The following is a 25,756-nucleotide window of genomic DNA, read 5'->3' on the forward strand; positions in this document are numbered from 1 at the left end:
TTCAACCTATAAAATGTGAATATTTTTTTAAAATTGTAGATATAATACTTTTTTATTCAAAGATGTTTTTGTCCCCCAAAAACATGAAAAATGAAGATTAATAAAATCAGATTTTAAATATGCCATTTTAAGTTAAACGCGACTCTACAGCTCACTGTGTCGGTGGGTAAACACTAACTTACATTTGTGCACACGACTGCAACCATGCATATGGCCTAGTTTGCTTTAAATTACATTTTTTCAGGTAAATCATTTTTTTAGGTAAATCTTTTTTTTTTTTTCAATTTGTTTCCAAAGTGAATAACTATTATGTGACTAAAATGGCATATTAAAAAAAAAATGTTTAAAAAATTGTTAGGGGGACAATATATCAAGAATGAATTTTACATGTGATCAATGGAGTCAATGTGTGAACATATAACTTCACTTAAGTGTGTGTGCCTAAAGTAAGCCACACGCAGATGCCCAATGGTTGATCATCTGCATACATTTGTTATAAAATTTCAAAGGATTGTATTGAGTTTTAAAACCAAAATGTGTTACAAAGCCTAGTCCAAAGCTGTACAGTAAATAACGAGAAAATTGTTATGGAATTGTTAATAGCATAATATAGTCCTTTCCATTAAAATAAATAGATATGTATTTTTAGATTTAAACATTTATTTTGTTTATTCGAATTCCAAATTGCACCAAATACCAAAAGCAAATAATTATAGTCAATATTTAGTTTAAAACGTTTTATTTGATATTCGTGAATAAATATTTATAGTTTTGTATCTGTACAGTACATTCATTGTAATTATTATCATTAAGTTCCTCCTGCTTATAGAAAACCCCTCCCCATTAGTCCACTTTGCACGCAAAGTCCAATTTTTCCTGAACCAAATGTTTGTTCATTTAATCCAATGTGCATTCCACAATGTATTTGTATAAATAATTTTAGACATTACTATTAAAATAATTATATAATAATTAAAATAAATACAACAACCAATATTTATCAGCTGCAAATGTTTCTTTATGGTACTTAACACTGAAAAAACAACACAAACAAAGAACACATACCAATATACAGTAATTGTACAGACTATAGATCAAATATAGTCTAGATTAGCTGACTTGTTTAACATTATATGGTATGTGTTTTATATTTTCCTTAGAATAATCTATTATAAGATTTAGCCAGTTACATGTATGTTTTCCGTGATATTTTATAAATGATGCCGAAGTCATTACGCTTACATATTTTTTGTTCTAATAAATTAATATGAGCATTATTATTCCAACAATCCTGGGTTTGTCCTTCTGTACTTGGTACTCCATGTGTTTGACGTTACCCATGTTATCATTAGTGTTGTCATAAGTGGCTAATTATGTATACGTACTATATCTACTGTACAAATGAAAATGTAAAAATAGTATTTGTACCTATTATGTACTTTGATAAACCATATACTTGCCCGATTTAAATGTTAAATTTTTTTTTTTCAAATGGTATTTTTGCACACAAAAAAATTGTCCAATTAGAAGCAATAATGTAAACATTTTAACTGTATCTGATTATAAACGTGTATACATTTAATCCTAATTATGAATATTAATAACAAGACAGTTATAAATAAAATATTTGTTAATGAATTAGTATTACAGTTTCAGTATTTAGCTGTTTTTATATAAAGCATATTGGTTTATAATAAGTAATTAAACAGGTGTATAGTGCACCTGGGAGTAAACATGGACTTACATGTGTATATGTGTACCTGGGAGTAAAGATGGACTCACAGGTGTATATGTGTACCTGGGAGTAAACATGGACTCATAGGTGTTTATATGTACCTGGGAGTAAACATGAAATCACAGGTGTGTAGTGTACCTGGGAGTAAACATGGACTTGCATCTGTATATGTGTACCTGGGAGTACACATGGACTCAATGTGTATAGTGTACCTGGGAGTAAACATGGACTCACATGAGTAAACATGGACTCACATGTGTATATGTGTACCTGGGAGTAAACATATACTTACATGTGTATATGTGCACCTGGAAGTAAACATGGAATCACAGGTGTATATGTGTACCTGGGAGTAAAGATGGACTAACATGTGTATATGTGTACCTGGCAGTAAAGATAGACTCACAAGTGTATATGGGTACCTTGGAGTAAACATGGACTCATAGGTGTATATGTTATACCTGGGAGTAAACATGGAATCACAAATGTATATGTGCACCTGGAAGTAAACATGGACTCACAGGTGTATAATGTAGCTGGGAGTAAACATAGACATACAGGTCTAATGTGTACCTGGGAGTAAACATGGACTCACAGGTGTATATGGGAGTAAACATTGACTCCTAGGTGTATATGTGTACCTGGGAGTAAACATGGACTCACAGGTGTATATGTGTACCTGGGAGTAAACATGGACATACAGGTCTAATGTGTACCTGGGAGTAAATATTGACTCACGTGTGTACACTGCATGTGCACCTGGGGTAAACATGGAGCTGTATCCACATTATACACCTCACAAATAGTACTGTGTTTTCACAACATAACATTTCATTTTATTATGTATCTTGTAATTTAATACATGACCTATGACATTAGCTTTGCATTACTTTTCATTTGTTTATGTATCAATGTTATTTTGTATTAATACACTCAAATACAAGTCAATCAGGGCTGCCTGTTTATTGTTTAGTTTATTTTTTTTTAATATCACCAATTAAATCACAATTGTTTTGTAGTAAATTAGATATAAACATGATGTATACGACTATACATGTGTATTTCTTTTTTTATTTACTTTTTCTTGATGCATTCCATTTCATTTTGTCATTAAATACTTTTATTTTAACCAAAAATCTGTAATGAAATCTTTATTTTTTAACAGAAATGTATTCACATTCAAGAATCTTGTTTCAGGCTTTGTCAACAAAATAAGATAATAACACACCAGGGCATCAACACCTGCATTGTTTGGTGTGAATTAAAAAATCAAAAAGTGTGTGTTTAATGTGAAAGGGTGTAAATGGCGTGAATTGAATACCTGATGGATATCCTCCAGAAAATCCTGGGCCTCTGGAATGGGAGAATTTGAGGTACACATGACAGTTTGCTTGACAAAAAGCACAAAGATAAACAAAGGAAGTTTATTATTGTATGAAACTTATTGTTAAACATAATAATGTTAAAATATATACAATTATCTTGATACAGAGTTTAAATGATTGAGAAGAATTTTGTTTCGTCAAATTTATCAAATGCAGTATAAAGCAAACCAAACGCTGAGATCCAAGGGTTAATCTTTGGCTGGGACACAATCAGTTCCACGCCTCTGCCTCATTATATAGTGTGTACACTGTGTCACAAAGAATGTGCAGTTGGTATTTGTCACAGTCAGACATAAAATCAAAGGACTGTTACAATATTGGTAAGGCGAGCAGTGTCCTGTTAGATTTCCTTGGTAAGTGGATTTGTTACAATTGAGAACTTGAAGACCTTAAAAGGTATAAAGTTGGGTTCATATCAACACATGTAGACCACCAATATTTAAATTGTAAAGACAAACACACAGATATAAGATCAAGTTCAGAACTTAATATCACAATTTTAATCTCAGCTCAAAGTGATGATGCAGACAGTTATGATACATTTTTTTTCGTCAACATATAGGTCATAGGTTAAGGTACAAATTGATACACTATTCACAACCTACAGGACTAATACTGTACCTTTCCCTATGATCTAGATATTAACATGTAACTTATCTCTCTGAATGAATACCACAATTACAGTACCTAAATTTCTATGTTTAACCCTTGTCAATAAAAGCCTCTACAGAAGAATCATGCTAAAGATTTAACCCAAGATATGAAATCAACAATAAGTATTGGGTAAGTGAACATTATTTTGTTTGATAAAAGGGCATTGCATAGCTGCCTTGATTGAGGAGATCACAGAGCAATATATAGTTTAGGGTTATGGCAATGTGCTACCAAAACACACTTATGTAAATACCCAAGACCCAAAATACTGTGGATGACACAGATTATTTAATAATGAAAAGCAACACGCTCTTGGATACCCTATCTTTACTGAACTGACAACATGCTATGTAGAATGGACACACAACTGCATTATTTTCGAGCATTTGTGGTCTAATTATTTTACAACTAGACTGAGAAACTTAACAATAACAAGTCTTACATTAAGTCATATGTATAGTTCAATCTAATCAACTGCAAAAGAATAAAATTTAAATGTATAGCATTCATAGTGCTGTGCAGAAATTGAATGAATGTTGTTACCTTAAAATACCCAATGCACACATACTGTACACCACAAATGTAACACATTGTTTTCACACTATTTTGGCACAGTAATTGTTTTGTTTAAAAACTCAATAGAAAGATATGTGTGAATGCGTGTTATCACTGTGTTATATCAACGACTTATTGCAAGATTTTGTTTTCCTAGTTCATACCAAGGAAACAATTTATTACAATATGTAGTTTTGTACATTGCTGTACGTGTGAATCAGGTATTAATATCATATTATATAATTATTGTCTTAAGACATACCCTTGTTACATAGAATAAACATATTTTGTATTTGCCACAATTATAAACCCTCATTTGGAAATTTTAATGATAAATAATTTCAGTTATGATCAGCAATTGTTAATTGCTGAAGTGTTATTTCAAAAGCATTTGGAATACAACATTTCAGTGAATTTATTTATTAAACATAACAGTATAAGGCAACTGGAATTTCAAACATACATATCCAACTATATTTTTAACATACCTATACAAAACAAAATAGATCAAACTTAAAGATTGTGATTTACTTGTGTAAAATGTTACCATACTGACTCTTAAGACAAGCCTACCTACCCATGTTGACCACTAAACGTACCATAGCCAACTAAAAAGAAAACCAAACATTTGTAAAGTAGGAGTAGTTATTATAAATTCTATTTTCTAGAGAATTATTGCTCTTAAATTTAAAAAAAAAATGAAATTAAAATTAATGAATATTCTGCATGTTTCTGAAAATGTAGATCCAGAGAAATGTGGGTATAATCATAAATTAATTCATTTAAAAAATGTTTTGCGACTTATCCATACATCTTTTTGCTTGGCTTTGCCACAAATTGAAATCAGTTTGGACTGCAATAGATTGGTTAGTCGGTTGATAATATTGCTTAAAATTACTGACAAAATTAATGATAATTTTCAGAAATGATTCTATGCATTCGCAAAGCATCAGCAACCATTGAGATAAGGTGATAGGAATATACATGAATTTTAATGCACTAATATTTTTCTCACTTTGTAGATCAATGAAGATGTGAGGGTACTTTATCTTGTTGTCAGTATGGTACTTACACACAGTATAAATCTTACTATTTATGATTTTCATAAAGTGCTTTTAAAATAAACAAAACAAAACAAACCAATTAAAAGTTAATTATTCAATATGAACCTTCAGTAATTTTTTAGGTAAGTGAAAAATAAATAAGAATTGAAAAATGGATTATTTAACATACTGTATGATGGCAAAATACAAACAATTTATTTTCACAATGTATCAAAACCTAAACTAACAATCTATACAGTTATGTTCACAAATACTCAAGAAATGTTTAAAAATATCAATACTAATAAATATTTATGAATTTTTCTTCTTGGCACAAATTAAAAATAACAAATCTAATTACAAGAATACCCAATAAAGAATAAATATTTGGTATGAAAATGAAAATTCCAAGCTAATTAGTACTAATAAAAGGTTTGGGATATTGACCATTCTGTAATGAAACTTCACTTTAAAACATTGTAAACATTTAAAGATCACATAAAATATGTGTTATGGTGGAATTATGAAGGGACAGTGATGGCACTTAAATTGTACTACTAGCTGTCTATTACAAAAAATCTATTGCTAAAGTGGAGGTGTATTTAACTGCATGAAGTTTTCTGATATTACTGTAGGGACCATGTCATTACCATTCTACTGCATTTGCTGCAGTAACTACATTTTGCTTACCTGCTTTAATTATTTAGCAAGAATTTTTTCAATCAACATTACTGTTTATTTCAGTGAATGACTAATAATAAAAGTTTACATTTGAAACAAATAAACAGTAAAAAATGTAGATACTGCAGTAACTGCAGTAGAATGGGATTTACATGATCCTTAAGGCTATAAGAAGTGATTTCTATATTAGCAAACTATTCACTTCTTCAATTTTAAGAAGTTTATACAGATTGATCAATTAATCTGAAGTAAAAAATTATTGGTTTTTCTGGGAGACAATACAATTATTCATAATATATTTCATCAGTGGGCAAATTATATTATTGAATGTTGTTAATACATTTGATAATTATTGCAGCAGAGATTAAAATTTAAATTTGGTATTATTTCATTAGAAATTAAACTTGATTTGCTATTATAAAGTGATTACAGCGTCAGTGTTTTGGCACCATCATTTACAAATGTTAACATATAATAAAATAAAAAACATATTTTTATGAATTAATTTAGCAAGTTTTATCTTATTCACAAAGTAGTGGGGTATGTTTATACACTTTGTTCAGTTATAAACACAGGTACTGTGTCTGAATACAAAGTTAGTTGATTGAAGTTAATCTAATAAGTGAATTAAACTTACATAGAAGTAAGCAAGTTTAGAGTAAGGATGTGAACCATACAAACAAAATAATTCCCTTTTAGTTTATCATTCATAAACATTATCCTTACATTGTAATGTACTGTCACCATTAATTGGTATAATGCAGGCTGTTGCTATGACATTCAGACCAATATCGTTGCATATTATATACTTAGATGAATGGTAATATAATATGAACAATACAGTAGATTTTGTAGGAGGCATATTCCTGAATATTAAGTATTGATTAGGAACGTGTAGTAATAATTCAGTAGTATTGGGCAATATCTATGAATATTCCCTAGACAACATTCATCACACAGAATATCATCCAGATAAACGTTCATATGGATATAACAGTAACTTGCGCAATCTTCCTACAGATCTAGACAGCAAAATGTACTATTATATGTGCAGTAACATTTGGTATTATTCCAGCATGTTAAGTAAAGTAGGGCTGCATACATACAATAATACAGTAAAAGTTGAAAGCATTGTCCCTGCATATTAAGTAGATTAAAGTTTGTATACATCACTGGATAACTATCAAGGGTCAGGTTATGATAATACAACACCTAAAAATGGCTTTATTTCAGGAGAAAGGTTAAGAACCATGTAGATACTAGATAAATCCATCAATTTTATTCATTTATCTAGATCAAGAGTTGCTACTACAATTTTAATAATAAAGGCATCTTTCAACTACATATGGACAATGGTAGATAATACTAAAATGCATTATGTGCAATTAAAGTAGTTAGAATGTTTCACAAAATATGAAAGGTGATTAAATGCAAGTATTGCACATAAAGGTCCTTTTACTACATAACATCAAACCGAATAAATGAAAAGTTTGAATCTCAAATAAAATGAAAACTTGGATCGGATAATTATTCACACTACTTACAATTTTAATGATTTACAATGTGACAATGATGGTCACTGTTATGCATCGCCATTTACCATTTTTACCGTTTCTTCCACCTGTTGAGAATTAGTTTCTTTTGGTTTGGCCTTACTATGTTTGTATTCTTCAGTGGTGACCCCATTCACCCTCTCTCCATTTGATTCTTTCTGCTTTCTATCTTGCCTAGGCGGACGAGGATCTCTCTGTTGCCGAGGTCCATTTGAAATGGTTTTACCGGACGGTGGTTTGCTGTTATCATTCACTGCATCACTTGATTCCTCGTTTCTCTTACTATCCTGGGATGGCTTTTTAAAAGAGTCTCTACGGGGTGGCCTATTATCACGAGGTGGCCTATCACCGCGGGGTGGTCTGTCATCGCGGGGGGGTCTATCATCACGGGGTGGCCTATCATCGTGAGGTGGCCTGTCATCGCGGGGTGGCCTGTCATCGCGGGGTGGCCTGTCATCGCGGGGTGGCCTGTCATCGCGGGGTGGCCTATCATCGCGGGGTGGCCTATCATTGCGGGGTGGCCTATCATTGCGGGGTGGTCTTTCATTGCGAGGTGGCCTGTCGTCACGGGGTGGCCTATCGTCACGGGGTGGCCTATCATCACGATTCGACCTATCATCACGTTTAGCATTTCCATCTTCACGTTTAAACGAGCTACCACTCCTCCTGTCGCGATTATTAAAGTTCTTGTTCTTATTATCATCTTTGGAAGCTTCAGTCTCCTCACGACTGTTAGGTGGCGCCACTCCATTAGTTTCTTCCTTTACTTCTTGCATAGTATTATTATTCCGGTTTCTATTACTATTACTTCTCTTAGGCTTTCTCTTTCTTCTGCCTCTAGAATTATCTGAGAGAAATTATTTTAAAAATATGATAATGGAAATGACAAAATGAAATTCAACCTGCATAATTATAACGAAATTGGTTTTTGAATATCATGTGACCCACAATCTACAATCTGCAAAAGCTCTGTCTATACTATCAAATGTTATGTGACAACAAAATGTAATGTGCCCATATATGGACATGACGACATCATATCACTACCATATTTGGGCACATCACACATTTTTTGTCAAACTAGCTGTCATTGAATGCTCGTAAGTATACAGTGCGAGAGTGATGTGAAACTTGTAACTGTTTTTGTTTGTTATTTATCTGTTTTTGTATATCTCAGAGCAAACACAATTTCTAAGTATATTTTATTATGCAGATGACAATAAATGGAAGTCATTTTCCACTGATGAATGAATGAATGAATATAGTGAAGACAGAAAGTGTGTTATACAAATAAAAGAGCTTTACCATCAGTATTTTTAGCATCCTCATCAGCTGTTCTATCTTCCAGTATTGTTTCTTCATCAGCATACTGTCGACGATTCTCAGTATAGCTATTGGCATCATCGTCAGTTTCTGATGGTAGTACCCTTTCATTCCCACCTTACAAATAGGAGAAAACAAATAAGAAAGGTGTAACAACAATTAACCCTTTAAAGACGTTGCCCATATCCCATACGGGGTAATTTACTGTCCCAGGACGCGATGCCTGTATACATACAGGTTGACTTTTTAATCACTGAATCGCACTTTTTGAGCATTTGAACTTTTTTTTCGAAAAGCCAAAACATTTCACATAACAATAAAACCAACAATTGAAGAAAGTTACAGTCATTAAAATTTAATTTGCTTTTTTCCTAAACCTATCAAAAATACCTGATTTAGCCTCAGTCACTTGGGGTAGAAACCTCATGTCTTCAAAGGGTTAAATTGAATACATGCTTAGGGATCATGTCAAAATTATTCTACTGCAGTTATTGCAGAACTATTTTTTAAATCAATCAATCAATCTAACTAAATCAATATGATTTTAGTTAGTGTGTTTCAATGTATCTGTTTAAAAAAAACAATATAAAAATGTAGTTCAATGTTGCGATGTACGCAAAGCAAAAAACGCTGTTGAATAATCTACGACACTGTGCTTATGTTGTCGGTTCCGAGTTGTGACACAGTTTATGTTCATATTGTACTTTGCATCAATATGTTGCAGGCATACGTCCTTTTGTTGCATCCTAGTGGGAACCAAGCATGAATAGATTACCACCTTACAAACAGACGAAAACAAAATTTGATTCAAGCATTTAAAATGTAATGCATAGTTGTATCATAAATTGTCTACCTGAATTGTATCTTGTACCAGATATCAAAGGATTTCTCCTGTTTCCTCTTCCCCTCCCTCGCCCTCTTCCTCCTCTACCCCTTGCCATGCCAACACCTCTTCCACTATATGATGATGAATCACTTTGGTTCACCTGGTCTGCCCAATCTCCTGTTCGGGACATTCCAGAATCCCTCTCAGAACCGCTATACGCTGAATCTAACGGGAACCAATTCACATTACAAGTTGTATCCAAAATCCATGCAATTATAATGCTAATACAGTTAGAACCCCTCCCTCGGGACACCTCTATATATTTTGTTTTTGTCGTCGTATCTGTTTCTGTATATTGCAACAGTGTAGTGGGTGTGTTGTTACAGGAGATACTAAATGTACAAATTATATAGAAAGAACAGGATTTTGAATCAGTATTCATTAATACCAGATGTCCTCAAAAAAGTATATTAAACTGGTCATATATGTTCTGTTCCTGTATACATCGCAAAAATTGGAAAAAATAAATAAATTTTAAGTAAATATTTTGTGCATACCGTATCTATCATTATTATATCGTCCACCTCTGGAACCACGCCCTCTACGGCCACCTCTGTTGCCTCCTCTGCTCGATGTACTATCTTCTGAAAAATCTGAACCATACCCACGGTCTCCTTTTCTTTCTCTGGGAGGGGGAAAATACGGTCCAGGGATGTAGACAGCACCAAGACTTCTTAGCTGCTCGTCAATCTGTAGTTTTTCTAATCGAATTTGTTCTACTTCCTGTATTAAAAATGTTAAAGTGTTAATAAACAGTACTTCAAAAATGAACAACACATGCAAATCCAGATGCGTTGTTACTTGGGTTTCTGTATGGATATAAGCTGTATATTTGCTGTTAGTATGGGCTAAAATGCACGAGGCCCTTACCACTTCATAGATGTTCTCCCCTAAGGGCCACATCATGTCAGTGTTGCCAATTCAGGCACTCTCTTATCTGTCTATGACAGTGGCTGTGTGAGAAGTACACTGGAGTAACCCTCTACTCAACTAGGTTCTTTAAAGTAAACACAAGCATTTGTGTACACTGGACCTATGGTTTAAAATATAGTCCTTGTTCTACCACAAGAACCATTGATGATATTATGTAAAGGTATTAGAGTTCCACAGTCTAAACCACTCAGCCAGCCACTCACTCACCATACTATATGATACCGTATGTTTGCTAAACATAAAAGGAAGAGGGTCTGGTCTCCCTAATGTCATGTTGGGTAAAATGTTACAATATGTTACAAATTGCAAATGACAATGGCCCTGTTTCTGCTGCCAACTAAATACCGTATATTATACGGTATTTTTTGAATACCGTATATATACGGTATATTTTTGGCAGCAGAAACTGCGCTCATAAAAAATATACCGTATTTTGTATACCATATTTTCCCCACAAAATTTGTGGATAAAATACGGTATTTACAAATTAATACCGTATTTTTTGTACCCGTTTCTGCTGCCAATAAAAAATACCGTATTTTTTTTTTACATGACAAAAGGTCACCATTCGTGTTTTTATTTTCTGTCGCTGTTAGCTGCTTTACACACATGTATAGATATATTCGGCGAAAATGTGGAGCGAATACGTCACAGTTTTACTAAATAAATGTGTGTGGGGAAGCTAAAATGTCTGACCAACTAAAAGGTAATAAAAGGGACAACCACATTTATAAAGACATTTCTAAAAAAATAAAGCAGGAGTATGGAATAAACTTGTCTCCAAAGCAAGTAAACTCAAAGCTGAAGAGCCTGCGAAAGCAGTACAACATTGCAAAATACAATAACTCGGGGAGGGAACGAATTAATTGTCCCCATTACGATGTTTTCTGTGCTCTCAACATCTCTATCACTAGGGCTAGGCTGTTGAAAGTGAGACGTAAAACTTCCTTTATTGCGACTTTTAATTATCGATCAAATAAATGAATGGCAATTTGGGTAAAAAAGATGAAATTTAACACGACCACCCAAGAAGTATTGTTAGCAGAAACGGGGTACTAAAAAATACGGTATAAAAAATACCGTATTTTATACCGTATTTTTATACCGTATTTTGAGCAGTTGCAGCAGAAACAGGCCCAATGTGGCCTGACCATTCATTTTATGAAAAATATAATGTTACATTATGTCATGGGTAGTATACTATTATAAATCTACTTTTTTTAAAATTACTTATAATTAATTCTATGCATCAAATCGTAAGAACAAAAAATGTACAAACCTTAAGATGGCTAACATGATATTCTAACAGCACTTTGGCATTGCTAATATTTTCCTTAGTTCCTACAAACAAGAATGGTACTGTACTGCAATTGTCAGTACTCCCACGTTCATTGTCTCCTTCTATCTTGATGCGTACAACCCCAGACTTGTCAACAATTTCTTGTATAACTCGTCCATTCCTTCCAATTACTTTACCTAAAAAGTACAACCACACATAAATGAACAAGATGATACTTCATACTCGTACTGTAGATCAGAACAGTACAAGTTATACAGTTGAATATAAAAATAATCATGAACAATGTATATACTACTTATTGGTGATCTAGGGATGTATGCACACCAGGTTTAATAGTAATGTGGAGTTTGTAATTTCAATCGCACCAGAGAATTACTTTGCAGTATTCCCATTGAGCATCTAACCATCAGTATTTAGTGAGTGAGTGGCCGAGCGGTTAAGACAGTGGAACCGTAATCACGTAGCCATAACATCGGCAGAGGTTCGAGGCTCACTCACTCCATGGTTCTGGTGGTAGAACGAGTCTTCTCGGATAAGGACTATAAACCGTAGGTCCAGTGTACACAACTTGCTCGTGTGCACTTTAAAGAACCTAGTACATCTTTCGAGACGAGTAGGGGGTTACCCCGGTGTATTAGTACATTACAGCCACTGATCATCAACTGGGCCCTCTGGGAGATCAGTCTTTGACTGAAGAGGTCACCCAGTATAAAGATAAAACAAACAAACAGTATGAGCTTAGTGGTCTACAGATGTTCTTTGCAGTATTCCAAATGTTCTAAGCCATCAGTATACCTACAGAGAAGGGCATCTAACCATCAGCATGAGCTTCGTGATCTAGCAGAATTCATGACATGCTATACTGATCTGTGGTTCGATTCCAAACCAAGAATCATTATTTTGTTGAAATAAAAAGTGGATATTCATTTCTCGTTAATATTAAACGGAAAAGAAAACATTCGTGTAGTGACTACTGGTGTTATCAAATCAATGTTAAACTGTATTCTTTACCTATAAGATCTCTTGGTACTTCAAATTTATCTTCAATAAATTCTAACTTTGCTCTAGCAACTTGGACAGCTTCTTCCGTCTATGAAGTTGGGAAAATGTTAATAATATTAATTCTTTAAAGTAATATTTATACTGTACGATACAAAATGTGAAAGAAATTGGAAGTGAACCTCTATATGTACACTCTAAATGTACAGGTATGTTCATCAAGGTATATTCTTTACCACCTATACCTATCATGGTCTTTATTTGGAAGTGCTATTACTGGTTTATCAAAGTTTTTGCATACTATTCTCATCATGGTCCTTATTTGGAAGTGCTTACTGTTATTAAGGGCACATAGAGGTAAACTGACATCACCATATATTCTAAAGGTACAGGTAGGTTCATCAACATGTTTACAAACTATTCCCATCATGGTCCTTAATTGGAAGTGTTTACTGTTATTAAGGGCACATAGAGGTAAACTTAAAGCACCATGATAATTCTAAAGGCACAGGTAGGTTCATCAACAGTTTTACCAAACTACAGTATTCCCATCATGGTCCGTAATTGGAAGTGGTTACTGTTAGTTTGGTCCTAAAATGGAGGTAAACTTACATCACCATATATTCTAAAGGTACAGGTAGGTTCATCAACATGTTTACAAACTATTCCCATCATGGTCCTTAATTGGAAGTGGTTACTGTTATTAAGGGCACATAGAGGTAAACTTAAAGCACCATGATAATTCTAAAGGCACAGGTAGGTTCATCAACAGTTTTACCAAACTACAGTATTCCCATCACGGTCCGTAATTAGAAGTGCTTACTGTTATTAAGGGCACATAGAGGTAAACTTAAAGCACCATGATAATTCTAAAGGCACAGGTAGGTTCATCAATATTTTTAAAAACTACAGTATTCCCATCATGGTCCTTAATTGGAAGTGGTTACTGTTAGTTTGGTCCTAAAATGGAGGTAAACTTACATCACCATATATTCTAAAGGTACAGGTATGTTCATCAAGGTCTATTCTTTTAACACCTGGCATATTACGAGCATCTGTAATATTGCTACCATGTGCTCCAATGGCAAGCCCCATTAGGTCTTCAGACACAACAAACTCTTCCATACAACTCTCCGTTTGCTGCTTTGTCACCTGCATATATTAAATCAATCAAGATAAACAAAATCATATACTTAAACAAAATTAATTGCCAAAAAAAGTGAATAAATTTATGGTTATTGTTGATTGACAATTCAATTTCATTAAATACCATTTTTAAACTGTGTTGGGATCTTTAAAAAAATAAATGTTTTCAGTACTATATCAAATAAACAAATATAATAATATGCAAATTTAAATTTCAGGCAATCTTGTCAAAGGTCAAATTCTTAGCCTGCCATGTTATGTGTTTCAATATTCAATATTTAACTTGACCTCATTATACAAATACTGACCTCTAGTTGCAAAGCTGCTTCTTCAGTTCGTTGCACTAACATAATTTTTGTACGTAGACTACGAAAATGCATCTCACTTAAAAGTTCAGCTTTCTTTACGGATTGGGCAGCTTTACCCTAATAATGAACAAAATATATTTGGATTATGAAGCCAATCTTAAATAATTAAACATATTCTATAATTATATTAAAGCGATAAAGATGAGGAAATCGGTGAGAATGGGAAAAAGACAAGCCAAGATTCGGTACCTTTGTATTTTGTGTGTTAATTCTATTGTTAATCTAAGGACATTATATAATATACTGTAGATTTATAATAGAATAATACATTAGAACCCATTTAAAGCTCTGTCTACCAAACTGTATGTGACAAAAATATGTGATGTGCTCATATATGGAAGTGATGTCATCACTACCATATTTGGGCATATCAATACCATATTTGGGCATATCACTAACACATTTGTCAAACTAGTTTGATAATATAGACAGAGATTTAGACACACCAATTCACGGAACACTTTTGTTGTGTTCACTTTGTTGGGATTTTATTGTAAATAAAGTTTCAGAAAATGAACTTACAATGACTATTAGAGATTCAGTTTTGTCGTCATAATGTACAGACATTACCCCAGAAGATTTGACTAACTCGCGATGATGCTGATCATTTTGAGAACTGGAATGAAACAACAGAATTAATTGCAAAATAATCACAAAATAAACACAAAATAATCAAAAGAATGAGATAATTACTACTAATGTGAAATAGATTGAAACTAAACCCAGGGCTAAAATTTGTAATTTCATCTAATAATTACATGTTCAATCAATTATTTCATTGAGTAAATAAATTTACTAAATAATTATTCAAGTTTTATCATTTTTTTTGTAATAATTCACAAGTCAGATAATGAATTTTTAATTCCAGTAGATGACATTCCTCTACATACAAGTACTATATTAAAATCATTGACTTGCCTCTGATTTCTATCAATTTATAATGAAAATACATCACTTACTATGTTCGCAAGTCTTGCGGTACACTTATGGTAGCTTTGGTAAATGCATCGTTAGTTAACGGTGGACTGTAAAAAAAAGTGTAAATTAGGTAATAATGATGAGGTTGCTATTTACTTTCAAAATACCTCAACAATGAACAGGAAAATATCATTATAACTACACAATACCAACTATATATCACCAAACAGACTATTAACGCTTAAATATCACCACAACTATCATCAACACCACTATAATTTAACACCTAACAATCACCACTAACTATCAACACCAAAATAACAAAACTGCTGTATCATACACCACTACTGTATATTTCAGTGTATAAGTCGCACCCCTAACTGAGAGTAAAATATCGGTATTTTTTATATCGTCGATGTATAAGACGTATTTTATATTTCAACAATGTTTTTTTAAAATTGTAATCAATATTATTGTAATAATATATTGTTATATCTACAACGGAGTCCTTTAGTTAGGGTTTTTCTTACCTAGGCTCGACCACTCCCAGCCTCAACAAGTTCTTTCTAACTTGTTATTCATGAGTTTCGCACCCGCAACATCGAGTGCATGACCGTGTGTGTAACATGCACGTATGTGGGCTAGCCTTGCTCGATCATTTCGAGAGGGCGCACGTTTTCACGGACAATCGTATTCGATTAGTATCAATGTATCCGAGAAGTGTATACGCTAGGTCCATGCTATAATCAACTGGAGAATATACTAGTCGAATACCATAGACCATGTGGCCGCCAAGAAGGGCTTGCGCTGGGGGTACGGCGGTCGGCGATCGTGCGTATAACTACAAATAAATACTATTCCAATCGTAAACGTTTACAAATGAAATTTTATCGGAGCGCCTAAAACAGCTCCATAATGAACAAATCTTTTCATCATATTTAGTATAACATCACGCTAAAATGCCTGGAAAACTAGGCAGAAGCAGGTTGCCGTTACGTTAGTACACTGTAGCTAGCCTAGGCTAGGCCTAGCCAACGAGGTGACGATATGTACAATCTGTGTCGTGTGAGGCATAATGTTCGGTGTATAAGACGCACCCTTAATTTAGAGGTCAAATTTGCGTGTCAAAAGTGCGACTTATACACCAAAATATACGGTAAATTACCAATCCATATAACTATAATTTAACAATGGGTCAGATGTTTCACTCGGACAATTGACATAATTTTGTAGTTTATACTAAGTACATTGAGAACAAGTAATTCTCGGGTGGGACTCAAACCAATGACCTCGCATTTCGTATTCTCTAGACCACTAAGCTTGCGCTGATGGCTAGGGGTTACATTTTAACACTAATAATATCATAACTAATAAGACCAAAATATCACAACTACTGTAATCAAAACCAAAATATCTAATACCAAAAAAATCACCACAATTTTCAACACCACAATGTCACAACTACTGTAATCAACACCAACATTATTAATACCAAAAAAAATCGCCACAATTATCAACACCACAATGTCACCACAATTCTTGTTATCACTGTGAGCAACCATCATCAATCAGCCTGTGGGTTATGTCCATCCACTGTGAATAGTGCAGAATTAGTAGAAACATAATGCTAAATTATGGTAGATGAACATTCTGATTTACTTAAGATTTAATTTATTTGAAATGACTTACTTTCTATTCTTGGGTCTCAAACGATCTTTTTGCACTATTTCATTGTAGGTGTTATCCCATCCTACATACTCTATTACATAAAACTGCAATAAAAAAACAGAACACAGTTTATATAATTTCCATTTCAGCACAATAATGCGTATACTAGATGGTAATACAGTATTAGAAAAATACATCAATTTTATGAAAATGCTAAAATATTTTTTAAGGTACAATTGACATACATAGTGTTGTATACCCTTGTTTTTTTGTATCTGTTTCAGATAAGTTTAATACAGTACATTTTATAAACTCTGTTTACTATTAAATTAATTAATAATTAAATTGAAATTTTAAAAATAGCAATGCAGGTATAGATCAGTACATTATACTAGACATACATTAATGCTATTTCACCTACCTGACTAGACATATTGTAAAACAGCCAACTGACCATTGCCTTAAATAGAGCTGATCAGCTTATTGCTGTTAATATAGTAATTTAATTACCAACTCCATATGTTGCTTTGTTAAAAGGTTACACCTGGTTCTAATGACAAGTCCAACCCTTTAGATGAATTATGGGAATGACATCCCTATACATTTAGCTAACATTAAAAATAACATTTTGTCATAAAAAAATTAGACTTTACAACACTCAAATTAGCTTTAAATCATTTTTATGATTTTTATTAATTTAAGGTCCGAATAAAACAACTCAACAAAACATGGAATCGTTGGAATAACCATAATTAGCCTAGATCAGTTTCAGTTGCCTGGTGATTTTTCATATCATTGCCTGCCTAGCTAGGCCTGGGATTGTTTGGTTGTTGTTGACATAATTATAATAGGTGTTAAAACAAATAATGAATGTTTTAGAGAATATTTCGCTTGTTTGAACAACAACTCCCTGGTTTGAACAATAGACTGGTGTATATTAAACTCATATGGCAGTCAATATTTCAACTAATGAAATATTCTTCACCATCCAACTCATAAACATGCATTATTTGTATACTACTAATCAACCATTCAAATTTGCTGTAAAATTAAATAAAAGAAACTTAAGGGCCAGGAATGCAGTCAAATTTAGAATGAAGGAATTCAGTTTATTATGGTACTTGCTAAGCAAGTTGGTAACATGCCAAGAGGCCCAAAGCGTATTGTTTTCAAAGTTCTTTTATTTGTTTTCAAATCCATTCATCATTTGTCGCCAGCGTATATTTCAGAGTTAATGAAGTTTCGCTCGGCGACCTCGTTCCCTCCGGTCTACGTCTGACTTAACCACTCTTGACTATTATCCACGGTGTAGATTGAAGTCATGTGGGGAGCGATGTTTCGTGGCCGCTGCTCCAAAATTGTGGAACTCTTTGCCTTTGGTGATTCGTGAGTCCCTCCGTTTCGATCTTCAAAGCTCAATTGAAAACTCACTTGTTTCGTTCTGTGTGAATTCATTTTTTTTTCTCATACATTTTATTCACTTTATTGTTTGTTAGGCAGGATAGTCAGATGCTCACATCACTATGACACTTGTGAATAAAAACAGTGTGGTGATGTGAGATTCCGTTTTCGGATTTTTCTGTTGTCTTGGTTAATTTATTCGGTTTTTAGGCTATTTCGTGGTTTACAGTATTTTATATCAAAATTTTTTCATTTTCACACTTGTACTAAACAGCGCATAGAGACTACAGTAGAACCTCCATTTTACGTACGGTACGGGACCGAAAGGCGTACGTAAAACAAAGGATTCGTAAAATCAAGGTTGACCTTAAATTGACCCCAAATACGTAGAGATCGTAGCTATAAAGGCTACCCTGTTTGTCTACTTTATTGAACAGCATGCAGGTTGTCACTAGCTAGGCCCTTGCCTAGACTATTCAGGCCAGGCTAGCAGGCCTAGCAAGATGTGAGGCCTAACTAGAAAAGTACAGTACTGTACAGTATATACAGGCTGTGAGATGTTTAAATAAAGTGTAAAATATCACTGTTCTTGTATTTTCTATCAATAAAAACAGTCGCTGCTTAAATGCACGTGCGTAGCTTGACTCAAACACACAGCAGAATTCCACACACAGCCATGATTGTGGCTTTGTGTGCTTTGTTGTTGTTAAACTGCGCCCTCAATGTAAGAAAATGATGACGTCATCGGTTATTTTAAGCGTACGTAAAATCAAGGGAACGTAAAATCAGGGTACGTAAAACACATGTTCTACTGTATTTGTATTTTGCGCTATATAAATTTTAAACCATAAACCATAAACCATGTATAATTAATATTATTAACAGTAGATAGGGCTCTGGTTTGCCAGCAAGTGGTGTTTTTGTAAAATTATATTTAATGGTTACATTTTAAATTAAATTTATATTTCTATATTATACAATTGACTTGCTCTCTGGCAGAACAGCATCTGTATTTGTGCAGAAGACACTACGGTCCACGTATAAAGAATAAATAAGATAAATAGCAAGAGAAGTTAAATGTGTTCCGCTCCTGGCAAGTCTGTGGTTTATGATGTTGTTGATTATTGTTATTATGAGATATAGAAAATAAATGAAATACCTACCTCTCCCTTCGCATCTTGTACCTTAGCACTCCACCAACCACACGGTTCTCCTTCACAAGATCGAGAGTACACCTGTAAATAAAGTAACAATAGCAGCGACATGAAGATTAAGGAGTCTATTGTGTACTGTCCACATTTTCTAATTAATATTTTAAATAAAAATAACTTTACCTCAACTTCATCGTTGGCCTGAAGTTCACCAAAGTCATCAGTTCCTTCAGGCGGCATACGGACATTCGAGAAGAGCACTTGACGTGGAGGAGTCCAACTTTATAAAAAAAACATAAAACTGTATGAGTATGGTATAAAATTATAGTATTTTGGATAACAAAAACAGAATAATTCCATAGACTAAATTTGAGTGATAAAAATGTGAGTGACAGTTTCAACACACAAAGTGTGCCTATAGGTCTTTTATAGAGGTGTCCCATGATTAGAGGTCTGTACTGTATAATTAAAAGTATATATTTCTCCTTTCCAGGGGAAAATGTCCCCTGAATTGTCTCCTGCAGGGAAAAATTTCATTTTAAAAATTTATTTAGCAATATTGCTAATCAAACTGATTTATGAGTCGAGAAACATAGTTTTGAATTGTATTTTTTTCTATGCTACACTGGCGAAATTATTCCCTGTCCTGAATAGAGATTTCCCTCCCCCGAATAGGGATTGCCCTCCCCCGAATAGGGATTGCCCTCCCCCCGAATAGGGATTGCCCTCCCCCCGAATAGGGATTGCCCTCCCCCCGAATAGGGATTGCCCTCCCCCCGAATAGGGATTGCCCTCCCCCCGAATAGGGATTGCCCTCCCCCCGAATAGGGATTGCCCTCCCCCCGAATAGGGATTGCCCTCCCCCCGAATAGGGATTGCCCTCCCCCCGAATAGGGATTGCCCTCCCCCCGAATAGGGATTGCCCTCCCCCCGAATAGGGATTGCCCTCCCCCCGAATAGGGATTGCCCTCCCCCGAATAGGGATTGCCCTCCCCCGAATAGGGATTGCCCTCCCCCTGAATAGCGATTGCCCTCCCCTGAATAGCGATTGCCCTCCCCCGAATAGGGATTGCCCTCCCCCCGAATAGGGATTGTCCTCCCCCAGAATAGGGATTGCCCTCCCCCAGTATAGGGATTACATCTAAAAAAGAAAATGTTTTTTTTTTAATTACCAATACTTACTCATTTTCAAATGCTACAGTGACTTCCTCATCATGAATGTCACGAAGAAATCCCTGAAAAAAAAAGTTGAATCATTATTAATTCAGTAAATAAAATAACTTATTTTCAGGCCTTGTCTTTTGAAAATTATAGGTGTGCTACAAATTGCACTCCTCAATACATTCAGGGCTGCTGTACTGTAGTGTGCTGTATATGTTGGTGTGTAGAAGTTTACCAAATTTAAGCATGTTGTAAATCGCACACCTCAAGGGCAGTTTAGGAGTGTGTTAGGTGAGTGATCGCACTCGACTCGCCTTAAAAGACAAGGCCTGTTATTTTATTAAGCTTTTATATCATTACCGTAGTTCCCCGGGTATAATCCCACCCCCTTGCACGTGAAATTTGCCCGAATTTGGGAGGTGGGACTATACCCAGGGTTTCCCGGTGCATGAACTGAAAATGACAATATTTCTTCTGGCTACGATTTAGGCTATCTAAAGCTATATTCCGATGTAGGCCTAGACATTAGACTGCCAGTGCCAGGTCATCTAGCTCTGTGCAAATCGCATGTTGTTGCATGTAACACGAACTACAGTACTGCTCTGGTCGGTATAGAGGGCGGGTTTTTTTTTTATGGTAATCAAGCATGCAGTATAGTGTAAACAAGGCATGCAGAATGTACACGGCGAGCGAGTGTGCGGCGAATGCATGATGTGCAGAACGCGAAGATCGGGGCGATGATATTAAGGTTGTATTCAACTTTACGATGGCCAATGTTTGATGAGTTTTAAGTCAACCGAATTCAGAGAAATTACTCTATTTTTTGGTGAGAATTTCTTTAAAACAAAATCAATGTCGGCCTAGCTAGCTAGGCCTACCTCTGTCCTAATGATAAATTATACACTGGGACTTTGCCCGGAGATATGCTTGCGTGCGAAGGTAATCGTAAAGTCGGGGGTGGGATTATACTCGAGGTGGGATTATACCCGAGGAACTACGGTAATAGAAAGTCATATAAAGTTCGACAAAGCAATTTCAAAATATCTACATAGAAATCAAATTGAAATTAGGTGAATCTTCACAATATTGTTTTCATAACAACAACATAATTATCTGAATTTACATTTGGACAGTTTGTCATTAAGTAAAACTTCAGCCATGAAATCAAATTAACATACTGTACACACGTATGTGCCTGTTGTTAATGAACTTTAAATGTTAGGATATTATGTGTATAAAACAAACATAACCCATTCCTAACCTAAGCACAAGTCTCACTAATGAGGCTTCAAGTCAAAATCATAAGGTATATCATTACACACTAAGAGATCAAGTTGCCTTCCAGTCAAATTCCAATCATAGTTTTTAAAGAGGAAAATAGTCAACTATTAATTACTGTATGATGTTTGCATTGTGTATTATCATCTACATTATTGAAAATTCGGTAATATTTTGGCATGACTTTCCATATAATAAAATTCAAATTATTTTTTAAGGCGTCAAGATGGTTTAAATAAATTAGAGAAAAGTTACAGTAATATTAATAAGCCTCTAAAAAAATATAGTACATTTAGTCCTTTAAACAAGTTTATTTTCGACACTATTAGTATTATGCAATTGTCTGTCAAAATGTTGACACATGAAAATCAGAAATTAGAAGTTTATAATATTTACATTAAATCTGAATTAAAATCATGTTGAAAAGGGCTCAAAACACTAGAGCGGTCGGTGACTTTTCCCATCAAGACCCTCTTTCCCAGTGTTGGAGGGGCCCTTACAGTAGATTGCCAAAATCAATGGTCTTCAGTTTCTGTGTTATGCCACTCTGCGTAGATAATTAACATGTCATGACTACATCCTTAAGAATGATGTTACAGATGATGGGCTCCTCATCAGTCTCAAGACAGTAGACATGGCAAGATCCTCTGGATCACCAACCTGATCATCTTTAGTCTTAAAGATGAGATGAGATGATGAGATAGAGGTTGATTTATCTGATCATTCTCTACTAAATCGTATCAATCTGATCATCTACACTTAAACATTGTGCATATGTTCCATGTATGTCATTTAAATTTGAAATTAATTTATAAATAATAATTAAAAGACGCTGTCACTGAGTTATTTTTAGATAATTTTTAATAAGTTTCTAAATGTTACAAATTTTCGAAGTCATTATTAAATTTCAGAAAATAATAATCCAAAATAGATTATTGAATTCCTTTTTAGTAACATTATGTTTGCTACCCAAACACGTCATGCTCAACAATTCTCATCCATATTTACATCACAGAGTTTGGTTGTAGGGAGGTCATTTTGCTACCATCAAATATGAATTTTTTGGGATCCTTTTGCCGTCTAGTGGTAGTAAGTTGTGAATGTAGCATGCTGTATATTGTAACAATAATATGGTGATGATTTGCAATGTTACCTTCTTTCTAAAAAGGAGATATTAAGAATATTAGTTGCTTAACAAAGGCGTAGTAGAGGCAGAGTAGCATATTTAAATTTGCATTAAGTTAGGGACTACTGTAGGCCTGGTCACATGATTTTTAGTAGTTTTCTTATTCTTCCTCCCAGCTGTATAGTAGGGAGTAAGTTACAGCTGGTCTAGACGCAGTCAATTTCATCATTTCTTTTTCGCCGTGGTTAGGATTCCAGCACCGGAACTCAACTGCCCAGCGTTAGGGAATACGACACGCTATTGCGCATGCACAGAGCGAAGTAATTATAGCTTGCACTGGTGTCACAGACCGCACACCACACCGAGAGTCAGAACGTTAACTAGATTTAGTCGTCGTGCGAGAGCGATGAATGAAATAATTAAAATAATAATAATAATGCTGTAATTTTATTAGACAGAGAATTGAAAGTATGAAGTTCGGAAACGGAAAAAACACAGGCCTGCCCTAGTGTCAAAACGAGCGATGCGCCTCATCCTCTCTCTGCCTGTTATGTATCTGTGGTTCACACTACTAGTATGTAATGATTATGTACTTGTCAATTGTATGACCCACTATACGACCCCCGCGAGAGGTGCGTCATGGGTGCGTCATTTACAAATAATTACTGACGCAGGGGTGCGTCAAAAAACCTAGATGGTACGTCACATCAATGAACAAGGTGTGTCAATGTCCGTCACTTTACCACCCACCATATCATAAACAACATGGTCACAGTGCGTCAAAATGGGTGCGTCATGGTCACCTAAAAGTTAGTCACATTTTTTACACACGGGTGCGTCATGGTATTCAAAGGTCGACGCACATCGGACAAATGACGCACCTCTCCCGGGGGTCGTACAGTGGGTCATACAATTGACAAGTGCATTATTTATAATATATGTTTATGTTTTTGTAAATGGAAATAAAGAAACAAACAAACATCAAGGTAGAAAGGAATGGACTCTGTACTGTTTTAAGCATATATTCTTGCGTATTTTAAGAAATGTACGAAAGGGAATAGCGTTGCGACCCCGACTCCCCGAACAGTTTTGTTTTTTTCGCATCTGCGTCAATAAATCAACTTGGTACGATTGCTGTATGCACAGTATAATGCGTTATATGAAATCTTTTATTTTGTACTTAAAAAAATCATAAAACTAGTCATGTAATTATAATTCATATATGAATGAAGCAACCACTTTTTTAATTACAAAATAAATAGGCAAATGGTGTGGTCACATCTAGCTGGTACTACTACTAGTATTACTAGTTAGTAGGCATCTAGACTAGTCCTACTAGCCTAGTAGCTATTTTACGCCGTGGAGGAGTCATGATGAATGATCCATCGCTGTATAGTCTGTAGAGTAGAGAGGCACCGAATACTCTTCACTCTGCGCATGCGCAATATTGTGTCGGATTCCCTAAAACGACGGGCAGTCGAGTTCCGGTGCCGGAATCCTAACCACGGCGTTTCTTTTTAGTGAACAAGTTTAATTTGTTGTTAGTTAATTTAAAATAGATTTAGTAGGAATCTAAGATTAACAGAGTTACAAAGATAACCTAAGCATTGCCTACACTAATTATTGGGATAAATATTTGCTGTGTGAAGCTGCCCTATTCCATATCCACAAACAAGGAGGGTCTCAACAACCCCAAACAGGCCAGGCCAGACACGTTTTTTTTTTTCAATAAAACAGAAAAGGCGCGACGATCTATTTTGTACATAAAGATATCCAAACATGCATTCATTAAAAAAAAAACAATGTTTGGTATTGCGTATAAACAATTATTTTATCACAAGATTTGTGAGATATTTATTAAATTTAGCTGTTCTATACTCGTCGATCACCTTCGCTACCGCCACATTTGCTTTTGTAATCTGTAGGCGAAACCGGCCTGCACGCGGCGGTCAGCAACCGAACCGCTCTCTCCTCATCACAACGCATCGCCGCCTGCTTCAGATCAAACCCTAAAATCTCAAAACAACAACAACCTTATTGTGTTCTAATTGTTCTAAAAGCTGACAAAATACTTGAGTTTACAAACAACTTTCTTTAAATATGCAATCTGAATACAATCGTTACAAATACCTTGTAATAAGCTCCGTTAACTCCACAAATTTCTACCGTAGGGTTTTCCATCTTGGAAACGTAATGAATTGTGGGAAACATTCAGTATGATTTTTTTTCTTTATTCACACAGCCGCCGTTTTTAGAAATCGTTGGAATACCAAAACACCGCATCATCAACTTGTATTTCATCATAATATTATTGTAATTTATTTTTAAATAAATTAATTTACAGTTTTATAATAAAAGATCCCATTTATTTGCAATTTTAAACCTTTGATAAACAATCTGTTAAAATAGTTATCGATGACGTAATTAATTGTTTAGTCAGAAATGTGCATAGGCCTAATTGGGAATTCCCAATTTCTGACAATCCGGACAAG

The 25,756-nt window shown here is 34.5% G+C and overlaps 1 protein-coding gene across 1 annotated transcript; it reads right to left on the reverse strand.

Annotated features, from left to right (window-relative positions):
• Positions 1-6,319: 6,319 nt before the first annotated feature.
• On the reverse strand, positions 6,320-25,448 carry LOC140049540 (fragile X messenger ribonucleoprotein 1 homolog). Its single transcript, XM_072094442.1, has 15 exons — positions 25,395-25,448; positions 20,882-20,934; positions 19,883-19,979; positions 19,712-19,783; positions 17,169-17,251; positions 15,521-15,586; positions 15,084-15,177; positions 14,502-14,618; positions 14,029-14,199; positions 13,060-13,138; positions 12,028-12,224; positions 10,313-10,538; positions 9,783-9,980; positions 8,912-9,046; positions 6,320-8,453 (listed from the first exon to the last, which is right to left on the reverse strand). Exons 1-15 carry the CDS (start codon positions 25,443-25,445, stop codon positions 7,636-7,638), a joined length of 2,457 nt encoding a protein of 818 aa, XP_071950543.1. The 5' UTR covers positions 25,446-25,448; the 3' UTR covers positions 6,320-7,635.
• Between the last annotated feature and the right edge of the window lie 308 nt (positions 25,449-25,756).

This window comes from Antedon mediterranea, chromosome 5 (genome assembly GCF_964355755.1).
Source record: "Antedon mediterranea chromosome 5, ecAntMedi1.1, whole genome shotgun sequence".
Lineage (NCBI taxonomy): Eukaryota > Metazoa > Echinodermata > Crinoidea > Comatulida > Antedonidae > Antedon > Antedon mediterranea.

Coding starts and splice junctions, on each gene's coding strand:
- LOC140049540 (XM_072094442.1), bottom strand. CDS start 25,445: ATGGAAAACCCTACGGTAGAAATTTGTGGAGTTAACGGAGCTTATTAC. Junction 15,178..15,520: donor CCGCAAGACTTGCGAACATA/GTAAGTGATGTA, acceptor GTTTCATTCCAG/TTCTCAAAATGATCAGCATC. Junction 12,225..13,059: donor AGTACCAAGAGATCTTATAG/GTAAAGAATACA, acceptor TGTACTTTTTAG/GTAAAGTAATTGGAAGGAAT.